The sequence below is a fragment of the Bombina bombina genome, chromosome 2 (assembly GCF_027579735.1).
Source record: "Bombina bombina isolate aBomBom1 chromosome 2, aBomBom1.pri, whole genome shotgun sequence".
NCBI classification, from domain to species: domain Eukaryota; kingdom Metazoa; phylum Chordata; class Amphibia; order Anura; family Bombinatoridae; genus Bombina; species Bombina bombina.
The window spans coordinates 238,043,446-238,069,023 of record NC_069500.1 but is presented as its reverse complement, the minus strand read 5'-3'; the positions used below and the strand labels follow the sequence as shown (position 1 = coordinate 238,069,023).

At 38.2% G+C, this 25,578-nt stretch overlaps 1 protein-coding gene across 1 annotated transcript in view; it reads right to left on the bottom strand.

Annotated features, from left to right (window-relative positions):
- The window catches only part of SLF1 (SMC5-SMC6 complex localization factor 1), a 686,747-nt gene that overhangs the window by 40,769 nt on the left and 620,400 nt on the right, over positions 1–25,578 (bottom strand). Inside the window, exons 16-17 of the mRNA XM_053701493.1 lie at positions 4,080–4,172; positions 3,551–3,733 (exon numbers count right to left, since the gene is read on the bottom strand). Of these exons, the coding sequence (XP_053557468.1) occupies positions 3,551–3,733; positions 4,080–4,172 (276 nt within the window). The remainder of the gene's footprint in view (positions 1–3,550; positions 3,734–4,079; positions 4,173–25,578) is intronic.

Below are 25,578 nucleotides of genomic sequence, written 5' to 3'. Positions count from 1 at the left end.
GGTACACATCGTTCTATTGGGCTCCACATTGGCTTTTGAACATGATGAACAAACAGTTTCCTCTGAATCAGACATGTTTAAAACAGACTTAGCAATGAAACTAACAAGCTTGGAAATCACTTTCAATAAGTATACAAGCAATATAAAAAACGCTGCAGCGCTTCAAATATACAGATATAATTAAACAATTCTTAACAAGAAGTGTATTATTAGCAGAGGATTGCACCCATTAGCAAAAGGATGATTAACCCCTCGATACCCAAAACGGATAAAACAGATATCAATTAAGATTTAACGCTTTTAATCACAGTCAGCACACTGTCACAGATCTGCTGTGACTGATTACCTCCCTCACAAATGAAAATTGCAGACCCCTGAGCTCTCTAGAGACGTCCTTGATCAAGGAGGAAGAAGCAGAAAGACTGTGCAATAATGTTAACTGCGCAACAAGGCGCTAAAACAAGGGCCCTCCCACTCCAATCACAACAGTGGGAGCCCTGATATAACGGTTTCCATGCAGAAAAATATGTTAGCCATGTGGAAAAAAATCATGCCCAAAGCGATTTATCACCAAAGTACCTCACAAAAACGAATAACATGCCAGTAAACGTTTTATTAAAAACAACATTTTTCAATGTCATGCAAAGCTATCACTAAGCCTGCTACCAGTCGCTACCACTGCAGAGAAGGCTTAAGTATTATTTCAGTGTGAACAGTATTTTCTCAGTCAAATTCTAGTCCCTAGAATATAACTCGACTGCGCATACATTTATCAGCCTGATACCAGTTGCTACTACTGCATTTAAGGCTGTACTTACATCACACGGTAACAGCAGTATTTTCTTAGTCAATTCCATTCCCAGAAAATAAAGTACTGCACATACCTCATTTGCTGAGGACCCCGCAAGCTATTCCCATTTTCTGAAGTTACCCCACTCCTCAGAATGTCGAGAACAGCCAGTGGATCTTAGTTACGCCTGCTAAGATCATAGAAAAAAACGCAGGCAGTTTCTTCTTCCAACTACTGCCTGAGATAGAAAAACAGCACACTCCGGTGCCATTTAAAATAACAAACTTTTGATTGAAGAATAGTTAAGTAAAAACTCCAGCTCCTCTCGCGACCTCCTTCTTTGTTGAGGGTTGCAAGAGAATGACTGGGTATGACATGTGAGGAGAGGAGCTATATAGCAGCTCTGCTTGGGTGATCCTCTTGCAACTTCCTGTTGGGAAGGAGAATATATCCCATAAGTAATGGATGACCCGTGGACTGAACACACTTAACAAGAGAAATATTAATTACAGTTTTAACAGTCAACAATAATATAGAGCAATGCCGCCACAGCAAAAAGTAAAGCTCCTGCTTTGTATCATGCACCCTAAACCGAATAACATTATATAGCTGTTAAAAAAGACCCAATTTTACTGATTTGTGAGTGTGCACAGCTTATGTCACAAGCTGTGAGAATACCTGAGCTTCAAGATGGAAGCCCCCAGTACAAAGAGGCATATGTTCATTATCTGGCACCTTTAACCTATGAAAATAGTAGAGCAGATTTGAAAAGACCTGCAGGAACAGGATGAAATGCAATAACATAGTGAGTAGTAACCATTCATGGGGGTAGTTGTATCCAGCAGTTTAATGCCCCTTTAGGTGATGCAGTTGAGTACCATATCTCTTACTGCTATAGAATGCTCTTTATTCTTTATTTTAAAATTATTGTTACTTTGATGTCTCACAGGTAGGAGGCCAATTGTTAGATAATGTTATTGTCATTAAGGCATTTTTCTCAGTTGTGTAAACATGAAGCTTCTAGAGCAGAGGGTTGAATATTTTTGCAAACGGCATATTTTAGGTTTCTATTTTTCACCTTCATTTTTTTTAGATTAAATGTTTTCAATTAAACCATCATACAGAACAAAAGTTCAACATATAGTTATGATTTTCAGTGAAATTTAAGAATTGGTCAAGGCAGTCTGGTGTATTTACACACACACACACACACATATATATATATATATATATTCAATCTAATATTTAGGGTCCACGTGGTAAAGCACTCACGTAAAGCATTCTTTCTGTACAGCCTCCCTGGGGTGTACTCTCAATAATATACACACAGTCCAGAATGAGGAAAAATAACTCACCATTATATGTGTTCCCATACCCTCTATTAAAAGTTTTTGTATTGTTAAGAAACGGTGAGTGTCTTTCCTCATTATGGACTATATATAGTCCAACTGCTGTCAGGCAAATTACTGCAAGTTAAAACATCTTATTTAATATGGTAAGACTTTGCAAATCTACCCTGATTTTCAAACACTGTTGTCAATAGACTCGTGTCAGCTTTACTGACAGGCCAGACATTAGAATGTGACATAGCCAGAGAGTCTGCACACTGCAAGAACTTGTACTTCTAGACCCTGATAAATGCAAGTTTAAGTAGATCTTCTCCCCTAGGACAGAAGAATCATCCACTATCTATTCTTCTAAGTCTAGGAAAAACTGCACAACTGTCAGTGTTGTGCCACTTTTCACAAGACATCTGAATTCAATCTAATATTGGCTGCTACATCACTTAGACAGATTGAAGTCTAACCAGATATTGGCTTGGCATGTCACAAGCATACCTCTGTTGATAAATAAAATACCTAAGAGACTGAACATCACACTTTACTAAATACAAGTGTGAAGATTGATCAGGATCTGAACTGATCTAATAACGTCAAAATAGACACCAAGTGGCCTTTAGAGGGCAGAAGAAGCCTTAAGTTAAACAACACAGAAGAAACAGGGCACACACTAAGTAAATATATACACACACACACACACACACACACACACATATATATATATATATATATATATATATATATTGTTCTCCACAGAAAATTTTGTCAGCCTGGTGGCATTATAAAGTAGCAGGTAGGACTGTAATACTTTCTAATATGACAACAAAATTTGCTGCTATCTGAAGCACAAAATCATTGCATAATTTAACATACATTAATGATAATTTGTGTAAAATTGTAAAAACAGCTAGTTTTAGCTTAATATTGGCTAGAGAGAGATCACTAATATATACACAAGAAAACACACACACCTTTAAAAATAATTATGTATTGCAGGCAATGACTGTGACAATCAAAGAAGTGTATTTGTCTGTTAACAGTCATTAAGCGTATTAAAACAAACATCTAGAACACTAAATGTATTATAAGTTGAAATAAAGTGAAAAATATCTACTTGTTTAGTATTTTAAACATTCTTTTCACTAAAACAGTAATTGTAAAAATAAATTAAAGTATGTGGTACAGTACTTCTAAAAATGAATTGCATAATACATTGTTGCATCACTTGGCCCATAAAATGTAAAGTCAAATGAAATAAGTAAATACAGCATATTTTTAGATATTTTTTTCCCTTAAAAAATTTCAAAGAAGAAGCTGACAAAAAAATATATGAAAATATGAAACAAAAGGTTTAATTGCATTAATAGTTTGTGTAGGTAGCAAAACACTGACAATCTAAATATTAAAAAAATCCACTTACCCCCATATTGAAGGAGCAATTTGCCAATTTCCACATGTCCATTTCGAAGAGCATCATGTAAGGGAGTCACACCATCCACATGACTGAGCAAGTCTACTTCTGGACAACGCTGTAAAATTTCCTGGACACATTCTGTGCTACCATGGTTACAAGCTTCATGCAAAGGCGTCCAGCCAGCATAGTCTGAGATATCAATAAGCAACAATTAAAAAAAAAAAAAATTGCTAACAACACTGCACTTTAAAACATGTGGTTGTCCTACAAGCACACCACAATAAGTATGACATATATATATATATATATATATATATATATATATATATATATATATATATATATATATATATATGTATATATGTATATATATATATATATATATCTATCTTTATATTTCATTATATAGGACCCCAAACACATGTAAAAAGTAGATTTCTCAGTCTGGGATTTATGACCTTAAAAGAAACAGAGATTGCTAGGGAATGAAGTCTGCTTGAACAATTCTAAATAAAGAAAAACATGAAGGACTCACCTTTTACATTAATGTCAGTTCCAGGCAAACTGAGCAGCAGAATCAATTTCTTCACTTTGTTGTTTATGCAAGCTGTATGTAGGGCTGTCTCTCCTGCCATAAAAAATTAATAGATAATACCAGCTAAGATAAGATATGTGAGAAAAATAATCAAAGTGCATAAAACTAGGGTACCTGACTGTGTGCCAAGATGCTCGATAATGAGAAAAACGGCTTCATTTATATCCAGGAAAAACACGTTAAAAATATTTATTAAAAAACAGGCAGATATCTTCTGGTCTAGTACAAACTCAGCAGTGAGACTGTGCTTCTCAAGGCTTAACAGCAAAATTATTTCTGAGCTCAACCCCTCCTTTCCACAGTTGAGATTTTAAAGCTTCTATGACATACAATAAAAGCTCAAAATGAACAGTGAACTCCAAAAACACTTGATTTTCAAGTAATAAAAGTTTAGAGTCTGCAGTTGCCCTCCCTTAAAATTATTCATGAACCTCTATTACATGAGTCGTCCTTTTACACAGCATTTATGGCTTAATTCAAATGAATGTTTCTGGCCAAGCACGAGTGCCTCTACACAGTAAAGGATAATTCACAATTTTAAATCCTTTAGCAGATGGTTTGCTGCTTCCCAGTAAGCTGTTTTGACGACTGACGATAAGACAGAAACATAAATTGTACTAAAAAAATGGCCCTTACATATACATGTATAGCTAAGTGAAAGTATACATATTTTACATTATGATTAGACTAATTTGTTTTTGTTTTGTTATACCACTTTACATTTAGGTCTAGATTATGAACGTGTTTGCTTGAGTGCAATTTTATTTAGCGTGCCTCAGGTTAGCGTGACTTCACTGTTACGTGAGACATTAAAGTAACACAAAAAACATCAAAAATACATTTAACAGTACAGCTACACTCATAATAACACTGTCTGATAAAAAATATTTTCAAAAATATTGTATTGAAACTTTATAAGGACTCAAAGAAATGAGGTCTCAGGTGTTAGAGAAAAAAAGGCCTGCAAAAGGCTTTAAAATAGAGTTACATAGATAGCAAGGTGTACCTAATAAAGTGGCCGGTGAGTGTATATGTTAATGCACATGTATTTATTTGTTTTACTGTATATTTACTGTACATATTTAACATTCCAATTTTCTTCACTTACAGGATAATGTCCTTTTTTATTCTTAAATACATTTATCTATATATACCTATATATCTATTCCTATAGATATATAGGTATAGATATGTATTTTACATGAACATTAACATATATATATATATATATATATATATATATAAAACAGAATTTATGCTTACCTGAAAAATTTCTTTCTCTAGTGATGTATCAAGTCCACGGATTCATCCATACTTGTGGGATATTCTCCTTCCTAACAGGAAGTGGCAAAGACAGCACCCACAGCATAGCTGTCTATATAGCTCCTCCCTTAGCTCCACCCCCCCAGTCATTCGACCGAAGGCTATGAAGAAATAGGAGAAACTATAGGGTGCAGAGGTGACTGAAGTTTTTTAAATAAGAATATACTACCTGTCTTAAACAGACAGGGCGGGCCGTGGACTCGATACATCACAAGAGAAACATAATTTATGTAAGAACTTACCTGATAAATTCATTTCTTTCATATTAGCAAGAGTCCATGAGCTAGTGACGTATGGGATATACATTCCTACCAGGAGGGGCAAAGTTTCCCAAACCTTAAAATGCCTATAAATACACCCCTCACCACACCCACAAATCAGTTTAACGAATAGCCAAGAAGTGGGGTGATAAGAAAAAAGTGCGAAAGCATAAAAAATAAGGAATTGGAATAATTGTGCTTTATACAAAAAAATCATAACCACCACAAAAAAAGGGTGGGCCTCATGGACTCTTGCTAATATGAAAGAAATGAATTTATCAGGTAAGTTCTTACATAAATTATGTTTTCTTTCATGTAATTAGCAAGAGTCCATGAGCTAGTGACGTATGGGATAATGACTACCCAAGATGTGGATCTTTCCACGCAAGAGTCACTAGAGAGGGAGGGATAAAATAAAGACAGCCAATTCCTGCTGAAAATAATCCACACCCAAAATAAAGTTTAATGAAAACATAAGCAGAAGATTCAAACTGAAACCGCTGCCTGAAGTACTTTTCTACCAAAAACTGCTTCAGAAGAAGAAAACACATCAAAATGGTAGAATTTAGTAAAAGTATGCAAAGAGGACCAAGTTGCTGCTTTGCAAATCTGATCAACCGAAGCTTCATTCCTAAACGCCCAGGAAGTAGAAACTGACCTAGTAGAATGAGCTGTAATCCTTCGAGGCGGAGTTTTACCCGACTCGACATAGGCATGATGAAATAAAGATTTCAACCAAGATGCCAAAGAAATGGCAGAAGCTTTCTGGCCTTTTCTAGAACCGGAAAAGATGACAAATAGACTAGAAGTCTTTCGGAAAGACTTAGTAGCTTCAACATAATATTACAAAGCTCTAACAGCATCCAAAGAATGCAATGATTTCTCTTTAGAATTCATAGGATTAGGACATAATGAAGGAACCACAATTTCTCTACTAATGTTGTTAGAATTCACAACCTTAGGTAAAAAATTCAAAAGAAGTTCGCAGCACCGCCTTATCCTGATGAAAAATCAGAAAAGGAGACTCACAAGAAAGAGCAGATAATTCAGAGACTCTTCTGGCAGAAGAGATGGCCAAAAGAAACAAAACTTTCCAAGAAAGTAATATAATGACCAAAGAATGCATGGGTTCAAAAGGAGGAGCTTGAAGAGCCCCCAGAACCAAATTCAAACTCCAAGGAGGAGAAATTGACTTAATGACAGGTTTTATACGAACCAAAGCTTGTACAAAACAATGAATATCAGGAAGATTAGCAATCTTTCTGTGAAAAAGAACAGAAAGAGCAGAGATTTGTCCTTTCAAGGAACTTGCGGACAAACCTTTATCTAAACCATCCTGAAGAAACTGTAAAATTCTCGGTATTCTAAAAGAATGCCAAGAAAAATGATGAGAAAGACACCAAGAAATATAAGTCTTCCAGACTCTATAATATATCTCTCTAGATACAGATTTACGAGCCTGTCACATAGTATTAATCACAGAGTCAGAGAAACCTCTTTGACCAAGAATCAAGCGTTCAAACTCCATACCTTAAAATTTAAGGATTTGAGATCCTGATGGAAGAAAGGACCTTGCGACAGAAGGTCTGGTCTTAACGGAAGAGTCCACAGCTGGCAAGAGGCCATCCGGACAAGATCCGCATACCAAAACCTGTGAGGCCATGCTGGAGCTACCAGCAGAACAAACGAGCTTTCCTTCAGAATCTTGGAGAATACTCTTGGAAGAAGAACTAGAGGCGGAAAGATATAGGCAGGATGATACTTCTAAGGAAGTGATAATGCATCCACTGCCTCCGCCTGAGGATCCCGGGATATGGACAGATACCTGGGAAGTTTCTTGTTTAGATGAGAAGCCATCAGATCTATTTCTGGGAGTTCCCACATTTGAACAATCTGAAGAAATACCTCTGGGTGAAGAGACCATTCGCCCGGATGCAACGTTTGGCGACTGAGATAATCCGCTTCCCAATTGTCTATACCTGGGATATGAACCGCAGAGATTAGACAGGAGCTGGATTCCGCCCAAACCAAAATTCGAGATACTTCTTTCATAACCAGAGGACTGTGAGTCCCTCCTTGATGATTGATGTATGCCACAGTTGTGACATTGTCTATCTGAAAACAAATGAACAACTCTCTCTTCAGAAGAGGCCAAGACTGAAGAGCTCTGAAAATTGCACAGAGTTCCAAAATATTGATCGGTAATCTCACCTCCTGAGATTCCCAAACCCTTGTGCCGTCAGAGACCCCCACACAGCTCCCCAACCTGTAAGACTTGCATCTGTTGAGATTATAGTCCAGGTCGGAAGAACAAAGAAGCCCCCTGAACTAAACGATGGTGATCTGTCCACCACGTCAGAGAGTGTCGTATAATCGGTATAAAGATATTAATTGAGATATCTTTGTGTAATCCCTGCACCATTGGTTCAGCATACAGAGCTGAAGAGGTCGCATGTGAAAACGAGCAAATGAGATCGCGTCCGATGCAGCAGTCATAAGACCTAAAATTTCCATGCATAAGGCTACCAAAGGGAATGATTGTGACTGAAGGTTTTGACAAGCTGATATCAATGTTAGACTTCTCTTGTCTGACAAAGACAGAGTCATAGACACTGAATCTATATGGAAACCTAAAAAGGTTACCCTTGTCTGAGGAATTTTTGGTAAATTGATCCTCCAACCATGATCTTGAAGAAACAACACAAGTCGATTCGTATGAGATTCTGCGAAATGTGAAGACTGAGCAAGTACCAAGATATCGTCCAAAATAAGGAAATACCAATACCCTGTTCTCTGATTACAGACAGAAGGGCACCGAGAACCTTTGAAAAAATTCTTGGAGCTGATGCTAGGCCAAACGGTAGAGCCACAAAACTGGTAATGCTTGTCTAAAAAGAGAATCTCAGAAACTAAAAGTGATCTAGATGAATCGGAATATGCAGATATGCATCCTGTAAATCTATTGTAGACATATAATGCCCTTGCTAAAGAAAAGGCAGGATAGTCCTACAGTTACCATCTTGAATGTTGGTATCCTTACCAAACGATTCAATATTGATAGATCCGGAACTGGTCTGAAGGAATTGACCTTCTTTGGTACAATGAAGAGATAGAATAAAACCCCAGCCCCTGTTCCAGAACTGGAACTGGCATAATTACTCCAGCCAACTCTAGATCTGAAACACATTTCAGAAATGCTGAGCCTTTGCTGGGTTTACTGGGACACGGGAAAGAAAAAAATCTCTTTGCAGGAGGCCTTAACTTGAAGCCAATTCTGTACCTTTCTGAAACAATGTTCTGAAACCAGAGATTGTGAACGGAATTGATCCAAATTTCTTTGAAGAAAACGTAATCTGCCCCATACCAGCTGAGCTGGAACGAGGGCCGCACCTTCATGGGTACTTAGGAGCTGGCTTTGGGTTTCTATAAGGCTTGGATATATTCCAAACTGGAAATGGTTTCCAAACTGATACCGCTCCTGAGGATGAAGGATCAGGCTTTTGTTCCTTGTTGTGAGGAAAGGAACGAAAACGATTATTAGACCTAAATTTACCTTTAGATTTTTTATCCTTTGGTAAAAAAGTTCCCTTCCCTCCAGTAACAGTTGAGATAATAGAATCCAACTGAGAACCGAATAATTTATTACCCTGGAAAGAAAGGGATAGCAAAGTTGACTTAGAAGACATATCAGCATTCCAAGTTTTAAGCCATAAAGCTCTTCTAGCTAAAATAGCTAGAGACATATACCTGACATCAACTCTAATGATATCAAGGATGGTATCACAAATAAAATTATTAGCATGTTATAGAATAATAATAATGCTATAAGAATTATGATCTGTTACTTGTTGCGCTAAAGCTTCTAACCAAAAAGTTGAAGCTGCAGCAACATCCGCTAAAAATATAGCAGGAGTAGAGACAGCCCCATTATCCTTAGGGATTTTGTCCCAAAACTCTAATCTGTCAGATGGCACAGGATATAATTGCTTAAAACGTTTTAGAAGGAGTAAATGAATTACCCAAATTATTCCATTCCCTGGAAATTACTTCAGAAATAGCATTAGGGAGAGAAAACACTTCTGGAATAACTACAGGAGATTTAAAAACCTTATTTAAACGTTTAGATTTAGTATCAAGAGGACCAGAATCCTCTATTTCTAATGCAATTAATACTTCTTTAAGTAAAGAACGAATAAATTCCATCTTGAACAAATACGAAGATTTATCAGCATCAACCTCTGAGACAGAAACCTCTGAACCAGAAGAACCATTATCAGTATCAGAATGATGATGTTCATTTAAAAATTCATCTGAAAAAAGAGAAGTTTTAAAAGACTTTTATGTATACTAGAAGGAGAAATAACAGACATAGCCTTCTTAATGGATTTAAAAATAAAATCTCTTATGTTATCAGGAACACTCTGAGAATTAGATGTTGACGGAACAGCAACAGGTAATGTAACAGTACTAAAGGAAATTTTATCTGCATTAACAAGTTTGTCATGACATTCAATACAAACAACAGCTGGAGAAACAGATACCAAAAGTTTATAGCAGATACACTTAGCTTGGTAGCTCCAGCACCGGGCAGCGATTTTCCTGAAGTATCTTCTGACTCAGTTGCAACGTGGAACATCTTGCAATATGTAATAGAAAAAACAACATATAAAGCAAAATTGATCAAATTCCTTAAATGACAGTTTCAGGAATGGGAAAAAAATGCCAGTGAACAAGCTTCTAGCAACCAGAAGCAATAAATAATGAGACTTAAATAATGTGGAGACAAAAATGACGCCCATATTTTTTAGCGCCAAATAAGACGCCCACATTATTTGGCGCCTAAATGCTTTTGGCGCCAAAAATGACGCCACATCCGGAACGCCGACACTTTTGACGCAAAAAAAGTCAAAAAATAACGCAACTTCCGGCGACACGTATGACGCCGGAAACAGAAAAAAATGTTTGCGCCAAAAAAGTCAGCGCCAAGAATGACGCAATAAAATGAAGCATTTTCAGCCCCCGCGAGCCTAACAGCCCACAGGGAAAAAGTCAAATTTTTTAAGGTAAGAAAAAATGATTGATTCAAATGCATTATCCCAAATATGAAACAGACTGTCTGAAAATAAGGAATGTTGAACATCCTGAGTCAAGGCAAATAAATGTTTGAATACATATATTTAGAACTTTATAAAAAAGTGCCTAACCATAGCTTAGAGTGTCACAGAAAATAAGCTTACTTACTTACCCCAGGACACTCATCTACATGTTGTAGAAAGCCAAACCAGTACTGAAACGAAAATCAGCAGAGGTAATGGTATATATATAAGAGTATATCGTCGATCTGAAAAGGGAGGTAAGAGATGAATCTCTACGACCGATAACAGAGAACCTATGAAATAGACCCCGTAGAAGGAGATCATTGCATTCAAATAGGCAATACTCTCCTCACATCCCTCTGACATTCACTGCACGCTGAGAGGAAAACCGGGCTCCAACCTGCTGCGGAGCGCATATCAACGTAGAATCTAGCACAAACTTACTTCACCACCTCCATAGGAGGCAAAGTTTGTAAAACTGATTTGTGGGTGTGGTGAGGGGTGTATTTATAGGCATTTTAAGGTTTGGGAAACTTTGCCCCTCCTGGTAGGAATGTATATCCCATACGTCACTAGCTCATGGACTCTTGCTAATTACATGAAAGAAAAGAAATTTATCAGGTAAGCATAAATTCTGTTTTCTCTTGTAAGATGTATCGAGTCCACGGATTCATCCATACTTGTGGGATACCAATACCAAAGCTTTAAGACACGGATGAAGGGAGGGACAAGACAGGTACCTTAAACGGAAGGCACCACTGCTTGTAGAACCTTTCTCCCAAAAATAGCCTCCGAAGAAGCAAAAGTATCGAATTTGGAAAATTTGGAAAAAGTATTAAGCGAAGACCAAGTCGCCACCTTACAAATCTGTTCAACAGAAGCCTCATTTTTAAAAGCCCATGTGGAAGCCACTGCTCTAGTAGAATGAGCAGTAATCCTTTCAGGAGGCTGCTGGCCAGCAGTCTCATAAGCCAAACAGATGATGCTTTTCAGCCAAAAAGAAAGAGAGGTAGCCGTAGCCTTTTGACCTCTCCGCTTACCAGAATAAACCACAAACAATGAAGATGTTTGACAGAAATCTTTAGTTGCTTGTAAGTAGAACTTTAAAGCACGAACCACATCAAGATTGAGCAACAGACGTTCCTTCTTTGAAGAAGGATTAGGACACAACGAAGGAACAACAATCTCCTGATTGATATTCCTATTAGAAACAACCTTAGGAAGGAATCCAGGTTTGGTACGCAAAACTACCTTATCTGCATGGAAAACAAGATAGCAGATATCTGTCCTTTTAAGGAGCTAGCTGATAATCCCTTCTCCAATCCTTCTTGGAGAAAAGACAATATCCTAGGAATCCTAATATTACTCCATGAGTAACCCTTGGATTCACACCAAGAAAGATATTTTCGCCATATCTTATGATAAATTTTCCTGGTGACAGGCTTTCTAGCCTGAATCAGGGTATCAATGACCGACTCAGAGAAAACCACGCTTTGATAAAATCAGGCGTTCAATCTCCAAGCAGTCAGACGCAGTGAAATTAGATTTGGATGCTTGAATGGACCTTGGATTAGAAGGTCCTGCCTCATCGGCAGAGTCCACGGTGGAACAGATGACATGTCCACCAGGTCTGCATAACAAGTCCTGCGTGGCCACGCAGGTGCTATCAAAATCACTGAAGCTCTCTCCTGCTTGATTCTGGCAACCAGACGTGGAAGGAGAGGCAAAGGTGGAAATACATAGGCAAGGTTGAAGGACCAGGGCACTGCTAGAGCATCTATCAGTACTGCCTGGGGATCCCGGGACCTGGATCCGTAACAAGGAAGTTTGGCGTTCTGACGGGACGCCATTAGATCCAATTCTGGTGTGCCCCATAGCTGAGTCAGCTGGGCAAATACTTCCGGATGGAGTTCCCACTCCCCCGGATGAAAAGTCTGGTGACTTAGGAAATCCGCCTCCCAGTTCTCTACCCCTGGGATATGGATTGCTGAAAGATGGCAAGAGTGAGTCTCTGCCCATCGGATTATTTTGGTTACCTCCATCATCGCTAGAGAACTCCGTGTTCCTCCTTCATGATTGACATAAGCTACAGTCGTGATGTTGTCCGACTGAAATCTGATGAATATGGCCGCAGCTAGCTGAGGCCACGCCTGAAGCACATTGAATATCGCTCTCAGTTCTAGAATGTTTATCGGGAGGAGAGCTTCCTCCCGAGACCATAAGCCCTGTGCTTTCAGGGAGTACCAGACTGCACCCCAGCCCAGCAGGCTGGCATCTGTCGTTACTATGAGCCACTCTGGCCTGCGGAAACACATTCCCTGAGACAGGTGGTCCTGAGACAACTACCAGAGAAGAGAATCTCTGGTCTCCTGATCCAGATGTATTGGAGGAGATAAATCTGCATAATCCCCATTCCACTGTTTGAGCATGCATAGTTGCAGTGGTCTGAGGTGTAGGCGGGCAAAAGGAACTATGTCCATTGCCGCTACCATGAGTCCGATTACCTCCATACACTGAGCCACTGATGGCCGAGGAATGGAATGAAGAGCTCGGCAAGTGGTTAAAAGTTTTGATTTTCTGACCTCCGTCAGAAATATTTTCATTTTTGTCACCACACTCACTTTACCCTTCCTAGCAGTTAAGCAGGCAAAGAGAATGGCTGGGGGTGGGGTGGGGGGTGGAGTTAAGGGAGGAGCTATATAGACAGCTCTGCTGTGGGTGCTCTCTTTGCCACTTCCTGTTAGGAAGGAGAATATCCCACAAGTATGGATAAATCCGTGGACTCGATACATCTTACAAGAGAAATATATATTTAATAATAAAAAGTACATTATTTTCTACGTGGAGGACATAGGAATGTAAAATATGCGTTTGGCGCATTGGGTTTCGTGATTTAGATTGTCCAGTTAGCGCACATGAAAACTTAGTAATCTTAATGTGTGTTATTGAAATATTGCATATAACATATTTTTAAAAAATCACAAATATTAAAAATTAAACATACTGTAAAATATATAGATATATTTTTTGGATTATTTAGAATATTTTACAGTACATTAATAATTTGTAATAACTAATACAGAAAATGAAGCAATAAGCATACAAGTATACAAAATACATTCTCGTTGCAAGATAATAAACAATACTTATTAAGCAATAATAGACAATAACGGTGTCCTCTTTTTGACCCTATTAGCGCAACTAAAGATCACTCATGTACCTTTGAGGTCTAAACATCTTATTTAATATAGGGTTTTATAAACTCAAAAATTGCAAGTTTTAGAGGTTATAGAGCAAGTGTGAAAAGAAAAGATAAATTTAGGGCCACTCTTGGACCCTCAGCCTCTGCTCATCAACAAGACCAAAAGAAAAGATAAATAAAGAAAAGTTGAACCAGCACCTTAGCATCCAAATTGCACGCTTGCTTTTTGTCAAAAGAAATAGGGACAAGTGCCTAAAAGAAAGTGTATATAAAACTAGAGTGGTATTTTATAGTAATTATAGGGTGAGCTAGTGAGGACCTTAAACTAAGTTATACCTTCAGGAATGTATTATTGTAGAGGATAATGTATATACATAGTCTTAAAAAAAGTTAAACAAAAGGAATTGCAAATTGAGAAGCCGTTAACGCTATGTTGGTCTTTGAGTCAGGTAAAGTAATATACTCCAGATCTATGAACTGTAGAGTGGCTTAGTAAATATTGAAAGCTATGCTCGGCGAGATCCCCCAACCTCGGCTGTAGGATACAGGGATCAATCAGGGTAATATAAATTCAGGGATAACCATTGACATGTATTATAATGGTCAGAAAATTGTGTGTGTGTGTGTGTGTGTGTGTGTGTGTGTGTGGGGGGGGGGGTTGGTCAGAGGGATTAAAATCTGACCATAAGTATTAAAAGCTGACTGGGAGTTCAGTAGTTCTAAATCTTTGATGTTTTCTGCCAAATTCTTTTAGTTACTTCATTTGCCAAAAAGGGGAAATCAAATAATTCTAAGTTTACATACACTGTCCACTAGTCAGTATTTCAATTATTTAAATTATCAGAGTGTACATAGCAGCATTTTCAATCTAGTTGCTTCAGCTGTGTGCCCACTCGTAAAGCTAAAAGGTAGGCATAAATAAAGTATTTGGGCTTTTAAGAGTCTCAACAAACATTCTGAGGGATAACTCTGGTATGGCTTTATAGTAGTGATTTTCTGGGAATAGGTAGTCCATCCATGATGGAGATTTAGAAGGTCTCACATATGCTGCCATTGAAGAGAACAGATGTTGAATCAGATCAAATACACTGTGCCATATTAAAATTAGGAGCTCCTTTTGCGGATGGTATATCAGGAGGAGATAAAGTTAGTTTTATGGGATCGATGTGCAAAAACATGGGTTGCAAGAAGCTCCAATTTAATTGAACAGTACTTGGAGTGAAGACGATGTCTGGGCCCAATGGCAGGCACGCTGCAAATGCTTTCTCTCTCCGGGTCGGTAAGGCATCTGTAGGGTTAATGGTAGTGCTGGAGTAGTTATTGGCAAAGGGGGGTATTAATTGGTTATATCGTATAGGATATGTTTCAGCATTGTGAAGCATCTGTTGTGGTGGATCTCCTTTAAAATCTCGGATCTGTAGTATCATTAGTATCGGATACCATGGATCTTGTGGAGAGTGGTATGTATTTATTCTCAGGTGGGTTTAAATCTATTGCAGATGTAATTTTTTCATTTGGACCCTCTAAAGTAGTGGCGATGTCTGGACCCAATGGCGGGTGCGATGCAAAAGGCTCCTCGCTCTGAATCGGCAGGGTGATCGTGAGGCCGCAGAAATGCTGGTGTAATTATAGGCAAGGGTTGGTAGTAATAGGTTATGTTGTGGAGGATATGTCTCAACATTGTGAGGTTTCCATTGTGGAGTATCTCCCCTGGTGTCTTGGTGCGAGACCATATCTGCGGTGTCATTAGCATCATATCTGACAATGCAGATCTTGTAGAAGGTGTTATGTATTTCAAGTGGGTTTAGATCTTGTCCAGATGGCATATTTTCATATAAAGACGACAGGAGGTTTTCCAATTTTAAGCAGTGTTGTAGCAGATTTTCCCCCCCACTTGGTTGCTGGTTTCCGGATTACAGCTGATTTTAGACTACAAAGTCAAATAAAGGAGTAGATGCTGGTGAAGCAAATTATCAAGCAAGTATTTTACTGATGAATCTCTTCAAGATAACCCGGGGTATCGGGGGAAGGAAGTGGTTTTGGCCTTAAAATAAGCCGCCGCTGTAAATGGCTGCCTGTATATATTCATTAATTGAAGGTTCTATAATATAAGCTAAGCTGTAGCAGGTGCTGTTATATTCTCTTAGTAAATGGCGGATTACAGGAGATTCTTTCAAGAGCTCTCAAAAATGTATCCTCTTGGGATCACTGTTTAGACACCCCCTCTGTAATATATATATTTTTAACAATTTTATATGTAATATTTCAATAATGCCTTAAGAATAATACGTTTTTCATGTATGCTAACCTGACCGCATTTAATTCTAAATCGCGAAACTAGATATGCACAACGTATATTTTGCATTCCTATGTTTTTCACATAGAAAACAATGTACTTTTTATTACATATTTCTATATATAGCTGATAATGTTCATGTAAAATACATATCTATTCTTATATATTTATAGGTATAGCTATATGGGTTATATATATATATATATATATATATATATATATATATATAAAAAAATATTTATTTAAGAATAAATAGAACATACTCTGCTATGTGAAGAACATTGTAATGTGAAATATTAATATTTCATTGCAGGTTTAGAACTCTTGAATATATGTGGTCGGGTCAGCATGCGAGTATGGGTGTTAGTGTTTTTTTTTTTGCTCTCCATTGACTCTTATGGGAGATGAAAAGTGCATCGGGTCTATGCTTGCGCGCAAACTTTTTACTTTCAACTTGTAATACGAGCGCAACCCAGCATGCGCAAAAAGCCTCTATCTAGCGGAGTTAACATGAGGGCACTCATAATCTAGCCCTGATATATTGATATTTAATATTGTTTTAAGTAGGGATGCACCGAAATTTGGTCGAAGAAACATTTTGGCTGAAAATGGCATTATTGTTTTTTGCCTGTTTTTTTTCTCTTGGTAAAATTATTGTGTAGCATATTTGTGTTACTTTCAATAAAAGTGAGGTTATTTTATTTTATTGGCTTGCAGGTTTTCAATTCAGATTCATTCATAAAATAGTCTAATTATGCAAAAATCCCTTTAAGTTATACTACCATAATAGAGAGAAACAAAGCTTGACCAACATGAAGATAAGGGTGTAAATATAGTTAAAGGGACATGAAACCCCCCAAAAATCTTTCATGATTCAGAACGCTTTTGAACAACTTTCCAATTTACTTCTATTATTTAATTTGCTTCTTTCTCTTGTTATCGTTTGCTGAAAGGTTTATTTAGGAAAGCCCAGGAGCAGCAAAGAACCTAGGTTCTAGCTGCTGATTGGTTGCTGCATATATATACAGATTGTCATTGGCTGACCCATGTGTTCAGTTAGAAACCAGTAGTGCATTGCTGCTCATTCAAAAAAGTATACCAAGAGAACAAAGAAAAATTGATAATTGGAGTAAAATATAAAGTTGCTTAAAATTGTCTGCTCTATTTGAGTCATGAAAGAAAAAGAATGGGTTTCATATCCCTTTAAGGGAAGAAGTCTTAAAGACTTAACGAAAGATTAACATTTACTAAATATGGCGGATAGCTATAAAAGTATATCTGAGGACGAGGACTGGAACACAAGTATAGTACAGCAGCAAACATAAAAAATGTATCCTTAACAAAGTGTAAGAAGCACCAAGGGGCCAACTGTAAGTTGCTAGGGCCACACAATTGTAGTAGTACCTGCTGCTCCACTGGTAGCAATAGCCATAATACACAACACTGAATTCTACAAACATAAAGTAGGCAGAAAATTCCCATTGGATTTGAATGAGAACACTGCAACATTTTTCATATTTCCAAACCCTGTTTTCTTCTACAGTTTAATTATAGGGAAGAATAAATGCTTCATGCTCTATTTGTGTTGTAAGAGAGATGTAACTGATTTTTGACAATGAATAATAGCCTTATATTTGAAACACTCAACAATACTTGGACAATTCAGGGAAAAGACTTGCATCTACATGGTGTGTCAGGCCTACCTAAAATACTGTACAGTGTTTCTCTCTGCTGATACATGGTTACAAGTGCTTAAGTGCCTGCTATCTTGAAAGCACTTGACTGTACAAGCTGATGAGCAGCAAACTGTTACTCTTTTCTTAAATATCAGACTCAGAGAAATCTATTACAGCCGAAATATGATTTATTGCTATAAAGACTTCTACAATATGTCTTAGGGCCTAAAATGCAAAACCTTGCAGCTCAGGTGAAATATTTTAAGAAGTCTCGTAGGTATGACGAGGCCCTTAAAAAATATTTAGAAACACAATTTCATAAAACTTGTGAAACCCTTAGCAGAAGAATTTTTGCAAATGTATGTATGCAAATTGAAAGGCACAATTAAAAATGTCTCTTTTATCACTTTAAGAGCTGCATTGTGTAACGGGCATTCAGGAAAACACATAATCTTGATGGAATCTGCTTTGACAACAATGCCTTACTCCAGCCCAACAAACTAACATAATGAAACTAGGGCTAGATTACAAGTTGTTTACCACAACACTTTGTAGCGCGCGTATTGCAAGTTGAAAGTAAACGGATTCACTTGAGAACAACTGAAATTAACGTGCGTTGGGATAGTGCAACTTCAGAGCTCTGGTTAAAGTAATTATAAAGTTAAGCTATATGCTCAACATTATTTGTAATAAAAAAGTAAATGAAGGGCACTTTCATTGATTAGAATTATTGTAGAAATGTATAAATAATCACCTTTTAATTTTGTTATAGACACCGCCATTCCTCTCCCTGCAATGCATAGCCTATTTCAGTGTAAAATGACAAATCACGCTGTAAGCGCATTTGCTGGACATCAAAAGGACTTTAAAACTCAATGCTCCCCCTGTAAAACTTCCTCCTTCCTCCTGTGAAACTCCATCCCCCAAAATGAGGGGTTTGACTTTTTAGAGCACTAGACTGACTTTTGACTTGGGTGCAATATGTACAGAAAGGATGGATTGCGCCTGAATGACATGGGTGCAGGTGTGTTGGGGGGAAGAGGAAGGTAGCATGCTTAGATAATCTTTTAAACAAGGCAAAGGGGGGGGGGGAGGTTCAGTCCAAGGATAATAGAACAGACAGATTAGTCTGTGAATATGACACACCTAAAATATATCAAGGAAGGGATAACAGAAGTGTACACTTAGGAAATGTCAAATTAGAAAGTTTGGAGGAAAGCGCACCATATAGCAGCAGAAAGGCACATGATAATGAAATGTATGACAACAAATGCAAGAAGCAAGATAGGTAAAATGGGGGAGCTGTAGCTTTTATGTACAGAAGAGAACTATGATATTATCAGTATAAATGCATCCCTAAACGCTAAAGGCCTTAATTCCCCCAGAAAGAGAAGTATGTTAAATAATTAAATGAAATCCCTTAGCGTTGCAGTCCTTATCATACAGGAAACACACTGGCCCTCATCGCTTCCCAAAACATTTAGTCTACCAGACTATCCCACGTTGGTCTATTTCTCTTACACTGACAAATCGAGGGGTGTAGCAATATTCTTCTATAGAAATTTAGGGGTCGAACAGTTATATCTTGAATCTGATGCAGAGGGTAGATTCCTGATCCTTCAATGTAAATTAAATGGTGCCCTTTACACCTTGGTTAACTTGTATGCACCCAACCAAGCTCAACCCAGCTTCTTGAGAGACCTTTTGCTTAAGGTAGATTAAATAAAAGTGGAACTCTGATCCTATGTTGTCCAATATAATCTTTATGATATCTGGCGGGCTCTTCACCCCAGCTTCACCTTTTTCTATAAACCACATAACTAAAACTCCAGATTAGATAATTTCTTTACAGATTCTTGGACTCTGGACAAAGTCACTAAATCTCAGATCAGAGTATGCTCATGGTCAGAACATGATATCTTGACCTTCACACTATCCACATACCAAACTCTCCTCCCTTCCATCTTGGAAACTTCCAAAGGGCTTGTGGGAAGACCCGAATTTTAAACCCCTGATCCAGTCTTCCATAGTAGAATTCTTATCCTTTAACGAAAACCCACAGACCTCATACCAAATTCTTTGTGGCACCCTTAAAGCCTACCTTAGAGGAATCTGTATCCAAAAGCAAGCAGCACTTAAATCACAGAGGAGTGCCCTGATAGGTCTCCTAGTGACTAAATTAAGAGTTAAAGAGTCTATCATTAAGTCCAACCCCTCTCCAGCCATTGCAGAGAAGATAACTTCTCTAAAAACCCAAATTAAGAATAAAGAACTGGAGAGAGTACGACATGCCTGTGATAGATTCAAACAACTGTCATACTACCAAGGCCTCCAGAATTCTGGCTATAGATAGAGAAGGTATGCTAGTCTCTTCACCAAAGGACGTTGGAGAAACCTTTGCTATCTACTATGCCAATCTGTATAATTTGAGCTGGTCTGAAACTACTCCTGAGTTGCCGTTGGACTCTATCACAGCATTTCTACAGAACCTCAACCTCCCTTCCCTAGAGGAATCTGTTAAGGAGGACCTGTTGGCTTCATTCTCCCCCGATGAGCTCCAATTAACATTAAAACATATGCAAAACACAAAAGCCCTGGGCCCAGATGGTTTCACAACTGTTTTTACAAAACATTCCGTCCCCTGCTTTCCCTGGTTCTTCTAAACTTCTGAGGCACGAAATAGCGGCTCCTTTAACAAGGAATTCCTTTAAGCCTCCATACTGGCAATTCCAAAACAAGAGAAAGACCCAACCCAATGCAGTAGCTATCGCCCCATCTCCCTGATCAATTTAAATGTGAAGTTGTATGCAAAACTTTGGGCAAATCGCATTTGCCGTTTACGCCCAAAACTAATTAATCCGGATCAGGTCGGATTCACCTCAAGCAATGTCGCGGATCGGCGGAATAGGGTTAATCATTTTTATTAGCGTCAGCGATGTCGGGAGCGGCAGATTAGGAGTTAATACATTTATTTAATAATCGCAATGTGGGTGGGCGATTAGGGGTAAATAGGTTTAATATAGTGTTTGTGATGTGGGAGGGTGGAGGTTTAGAGGTTAATAGGTAGTTTATGGGTGTTAGTGTACCTTGTAACACTTTAGATATGAGTTTTGTGAAACATTTTTGTGGCGCAAAACTCATAACTACTGGTCTCAGATGGCGGTATGGTAACACCAGAAGGGTCCTTAGCATCTTCTCGGAGGTGGCGAGATGGAAGATGCCCATGCTGGCCCTGTCTCTAGACGCAGAAAAAGTGTTTGACAGGGTCAGATGGGTATATCTATGGGAGGTACTTACTAAATTTGGATTCCCTAGTGAAGTAATTAAAGCGCTACAGGCAATGTATTCTGCCCCCATGCTAGAGTCAGGGGAATGGGGTTTTCATCTTCAGAATTTCAAATACCAAATGGAACTAGGCAGGGATGCCCCCTCTCCACGTTGATTTTCACTTTAGCGATTGAGCCGCTAGCTCAGGTGATTTGCAACTCCAAAAAAACTCCAAAGTCTTTAAGTCAGCGGAGAAGGCAAAAGGATTGCCCAATTTGCTGATAATATCACCTTATTCCTCACAATCCCGATAGGTTCTCTCCCAGAAGTGTTTGAAATTATCGACCACTTTAGCAAACATACACCTAAAATACGAGTTTTGCGTTACGGCTTTTAACGCTGAAAAAATGGCAATTTCAGCGTAAAAGCAGTAACGCAGCTATTTCAAGTCGTGTCGGTATTGCTATACTGCAAGCATTTTAGCCTGTTACACAACGTTTATTCCGCACTCAAAAAAATGACGTTTTTGTGTGGGATTTTCATAGCACCGGTATTACAGGTTGTGCGGTGAGGCTAAAATGCTTGCGTTACAGCCTATATCGACACAATCCATACTGCCATCTGAGACCAGTAGTTATGAGTTTTGTGAAACATTTTTGTGGCGCAAAACTTATAACTAAAGTGTTACAAGATACACTAACATAAACTACCTATTAACCTCTAAACCGCCACCCTCCCGCATCGCAAACACTATATTAAACCTATAAACCCCTAATCTGCCGCCCACCCACATCCCAACTATTAAATTTATTAACTCTTAATCTGCCGCTCCCAACATAGCCGACACTAATAAAAATTATTAACTCGACATTGCAGGCACTATAATAAATTTATTAACCCCTATTCCGCCGCTCCCCGACATCGCCGTTACTATAATAAATTTATTAACCCCTAATCCGCTGCTCCCAGACATCGCTGCCACTATAATATAGTTATTAACCCCTATTTCAACGCTCCTCGACATCGCTGACACTATAATAAAGTTATTAACCCCTAAACTGCCGTCCTCCCACATATCCACCACAAAATAAACCTATTAACCCCTAAACCGCCGGCCCCCACATCACAAAACACTACATTAAACTATTAACACCTAAACCTAACATCTCCTAACTTTAAATTAAAATATAACTATCTTAAAATAAATAAAAACTTACCTGTGAAATAAAAATAAACCTAGCATTAAACTATAAATTAACCTAACCTTACTATTCTAATAAAATAAAAAAAAACTACCAATTAAAAAAAAATCAAAATTACAAATTTAAAAAAACCTAACACTATGGGAAAAATAAAAAAATCTAAAATTACAAAAAATAATAAATACTAAATTATGAAAAATAAAAAACACTAAGCTTACAAAAAATAATAAACTAAATTATCAAAAATAAAAACAATTACATCTAATCTATTTATATAAAAATAAAAAAGCCCCCCAAAATAAAAACACCCCCTAGCCTACAACAAACTACCAATAGCCCTTAAAAGGGCCTTTTGTAGGGCAATGCCCTATGTTAAACAGCTCTTTTACCTGTAAAAGAAATACAAAGTCCCCCCAACATTAAAACCCACCACCCAACCAATCCCATAAAATAAAAAAAACCTAACTCTAAAAAAAAAAGCTAAGCTACCCATTGCCCCTAAAGGGGCATTTGTATGGGCATTGCCCTTAAAAGGGCATTCAGCTCTTTTTCATTGCCCTTAAAAGGGCATTTAGCTCTTTTCAAAAGCCCAAACCCTTATCTGAACCCCAAAAATAAAAATATCTAACACTAACCCCAGAATATCTACTCACGGTTGCTGAAGTCCGTACATCCAGGCGGGGAGAAGTCTTCATCCAGGTGGCGACATCTTCATCCATCGCGGGGGCGTCTTTTATCTTCATCCCAGCGGCGCGGAGCGGCGAAGACATCCAGCGTGGAGCGTCCTCTTTCTACAGTCCCTACCGTACACTGAAGCTTCAATGCAAGGTAGCCATTTCAAAATGGCGTACCTTGCACTCCTATTGGCTGATTTGATTCTTTAAATTCAAATCAGCCAATAGGATGAGAGCTTCTAAAATCCTATTGGCTGTTCAAATCAGCCAATAGGATTATTATTTTTTGTAATTTTAGATTTTATAATTTTTCTCGTAGTGTTAGGTTTTTTTAAATTTGTAATTTAGATTTTTTAATTGGTTGTTTTATAGTTAGGTTTATTTTTATTTCACAGATAAGTTTTTATTTATTTTAAGATAGTTATATTGTAATTTTAATTTAAAGTTAGGGAGTGTTAGGTTTAGGGGTTAATAGTTTAATTTAGTGTTTTGCGATGTGGGGGGCCGGCGGTTTAGGGGTTAATAGGTTTATTTAGTGGCGGAGATGTGGGAGGTTTAGTGGTTAATAACTTTATTATAGTGTCGGCGATGTTGGAAAGAGGCGAAATAGGGGTTGATAACTTTATTATAGTGGTGGCGATGTCAGGGAGTGGCGGAGTAGGGGTCAATAACTTTATTATAGTGGCGACGATGTCGGGAGCGGCGAAATAGGGGTTGATAACTTTATTATAGTGGCGGCCATGTCGGGGAGCGGCGGAATAGGGGTTAATAAATAATTATAGTGGCGGCGATGTCGGGTAGCAGCGGTTTAAGGGTTAATATATTTATTGTAGTGGCGACGATGTCGGGGGTGTTTTGCGATGTGGGGGGCTGGTAGTTTAGGGGTTAATAGGTTTATTTAGTGGTGGAGATGTGGGAGGCCGGCGGTTTAGTGGTTAATAACTTTATTATAGTGTCTGCGATGTTGGGGAGTGGTGGAAACAGAATTTATGCTTACCTGATAAATTTCTTTCTCTTGCGATGTATCGAGTCCACGGATTCATCCATACTTGTGGGATATTCTCCTTCCTAACAGGAAGTGGCAAAGAGAGCACCCACAGCAGAGCTGTCTATATAGCTCCTCCCTTAGCTCCACACCCCCAGTCATTCGACCGAAGACTAGGAAGAAAAAGGAGAAACTATAGGGTGCAGAGGTGACTGAAGTTTTTTAAATAAAAATATACTACCTGTCTTAAACAGACAGGGCGGGCAGTGGGCTCGATACATTGCAAGAGAAAGAAATTTATCAGGTAAGCATAAATTCTGTTTTCTCTTGCAAGATGTATCGAGTCCACGGATTCATCCATACTTGTGGGATACCAATACCAAAGCTTTAGGACACGGATGAAGGGAGGGACAAGACAGGTACCTTAAACGGAAGGCACCACTGCTTGTAGAACCTTTCTCCCAAAAATAGCCTCCGAAGAAGCAAAAGTATTGAATTTGTAAAATTTGGAAAAAGTATGAAGCGAAGACCAAGTCGCCTTACAAATCTGTTCAACAGAAGCCTCATTTTTAAAAGCCCATGTGGAAGCCACTGCTCTAGTAGAATGAGCAGTAATCCTTTCCGGAGGCTGCTGGCCAGCAGTCTCATAAGCCAAACGGATTATGCTTTTCAGCCAAAAAGAAAGAGAGGTAGCCGTAGCCTTTTGACCTCTCAGCTTACCAGAATAAACCAATGAAGATGTTTGACGGAAATCTTTAGTTGCTTGTAAGTAGAACTTTAAAGCACGAACCACATCAAGATTGTGCAACAGACGTTTCTTCTTTGAAGAAGGATTATGACACAGCGAAGGAACAACAATTTCCTGATTGATATTCCTATTAGAAACAACCTTAGGAAGGAATCCAGGTTTGGTATGCAAAACCACCTTATCTGCATGGAAAACAAGATAAGGTGAGTCACACTGTAAAGCAGATAACTCAGAAACTCTTTGAGCCGAAGAGATAGCTACTAAAAACAGAACTTTCCAAGATAGAAGCTTAATATCTATGGAATGCATAGGTTCAAACGGAACCCCTTGAAGAACTTTAAGAACTAAGTTTAGGCTCCATGGCGGAGCAACGGGTTTAAATACAGGCTTGATTCTGACTAAAGCCTGACTAAACGCCTGAATGTCTGGGACATCTGCCAGACGCTTGTGTAAAACAATAGACAAAGCAGATATCTGTCCTTTTAAGGAGCTATCTGATAATCCCTTCTTCAATCCTTGAGAAAAGACAATATTCTAGGAATCCTAATCTTACTCCATGAGTAACCCTTGGATTCACACCAAGAAAGATATTTTCGCCATATCTTATGATAAATTTTCCTGGTGACAGGCTTTCTAACCTGAATCTGGGTATCAATGACCGACACAGAGAAATTAGATTTGGATGCTTGAATGGACCTTGGATTAGAAGG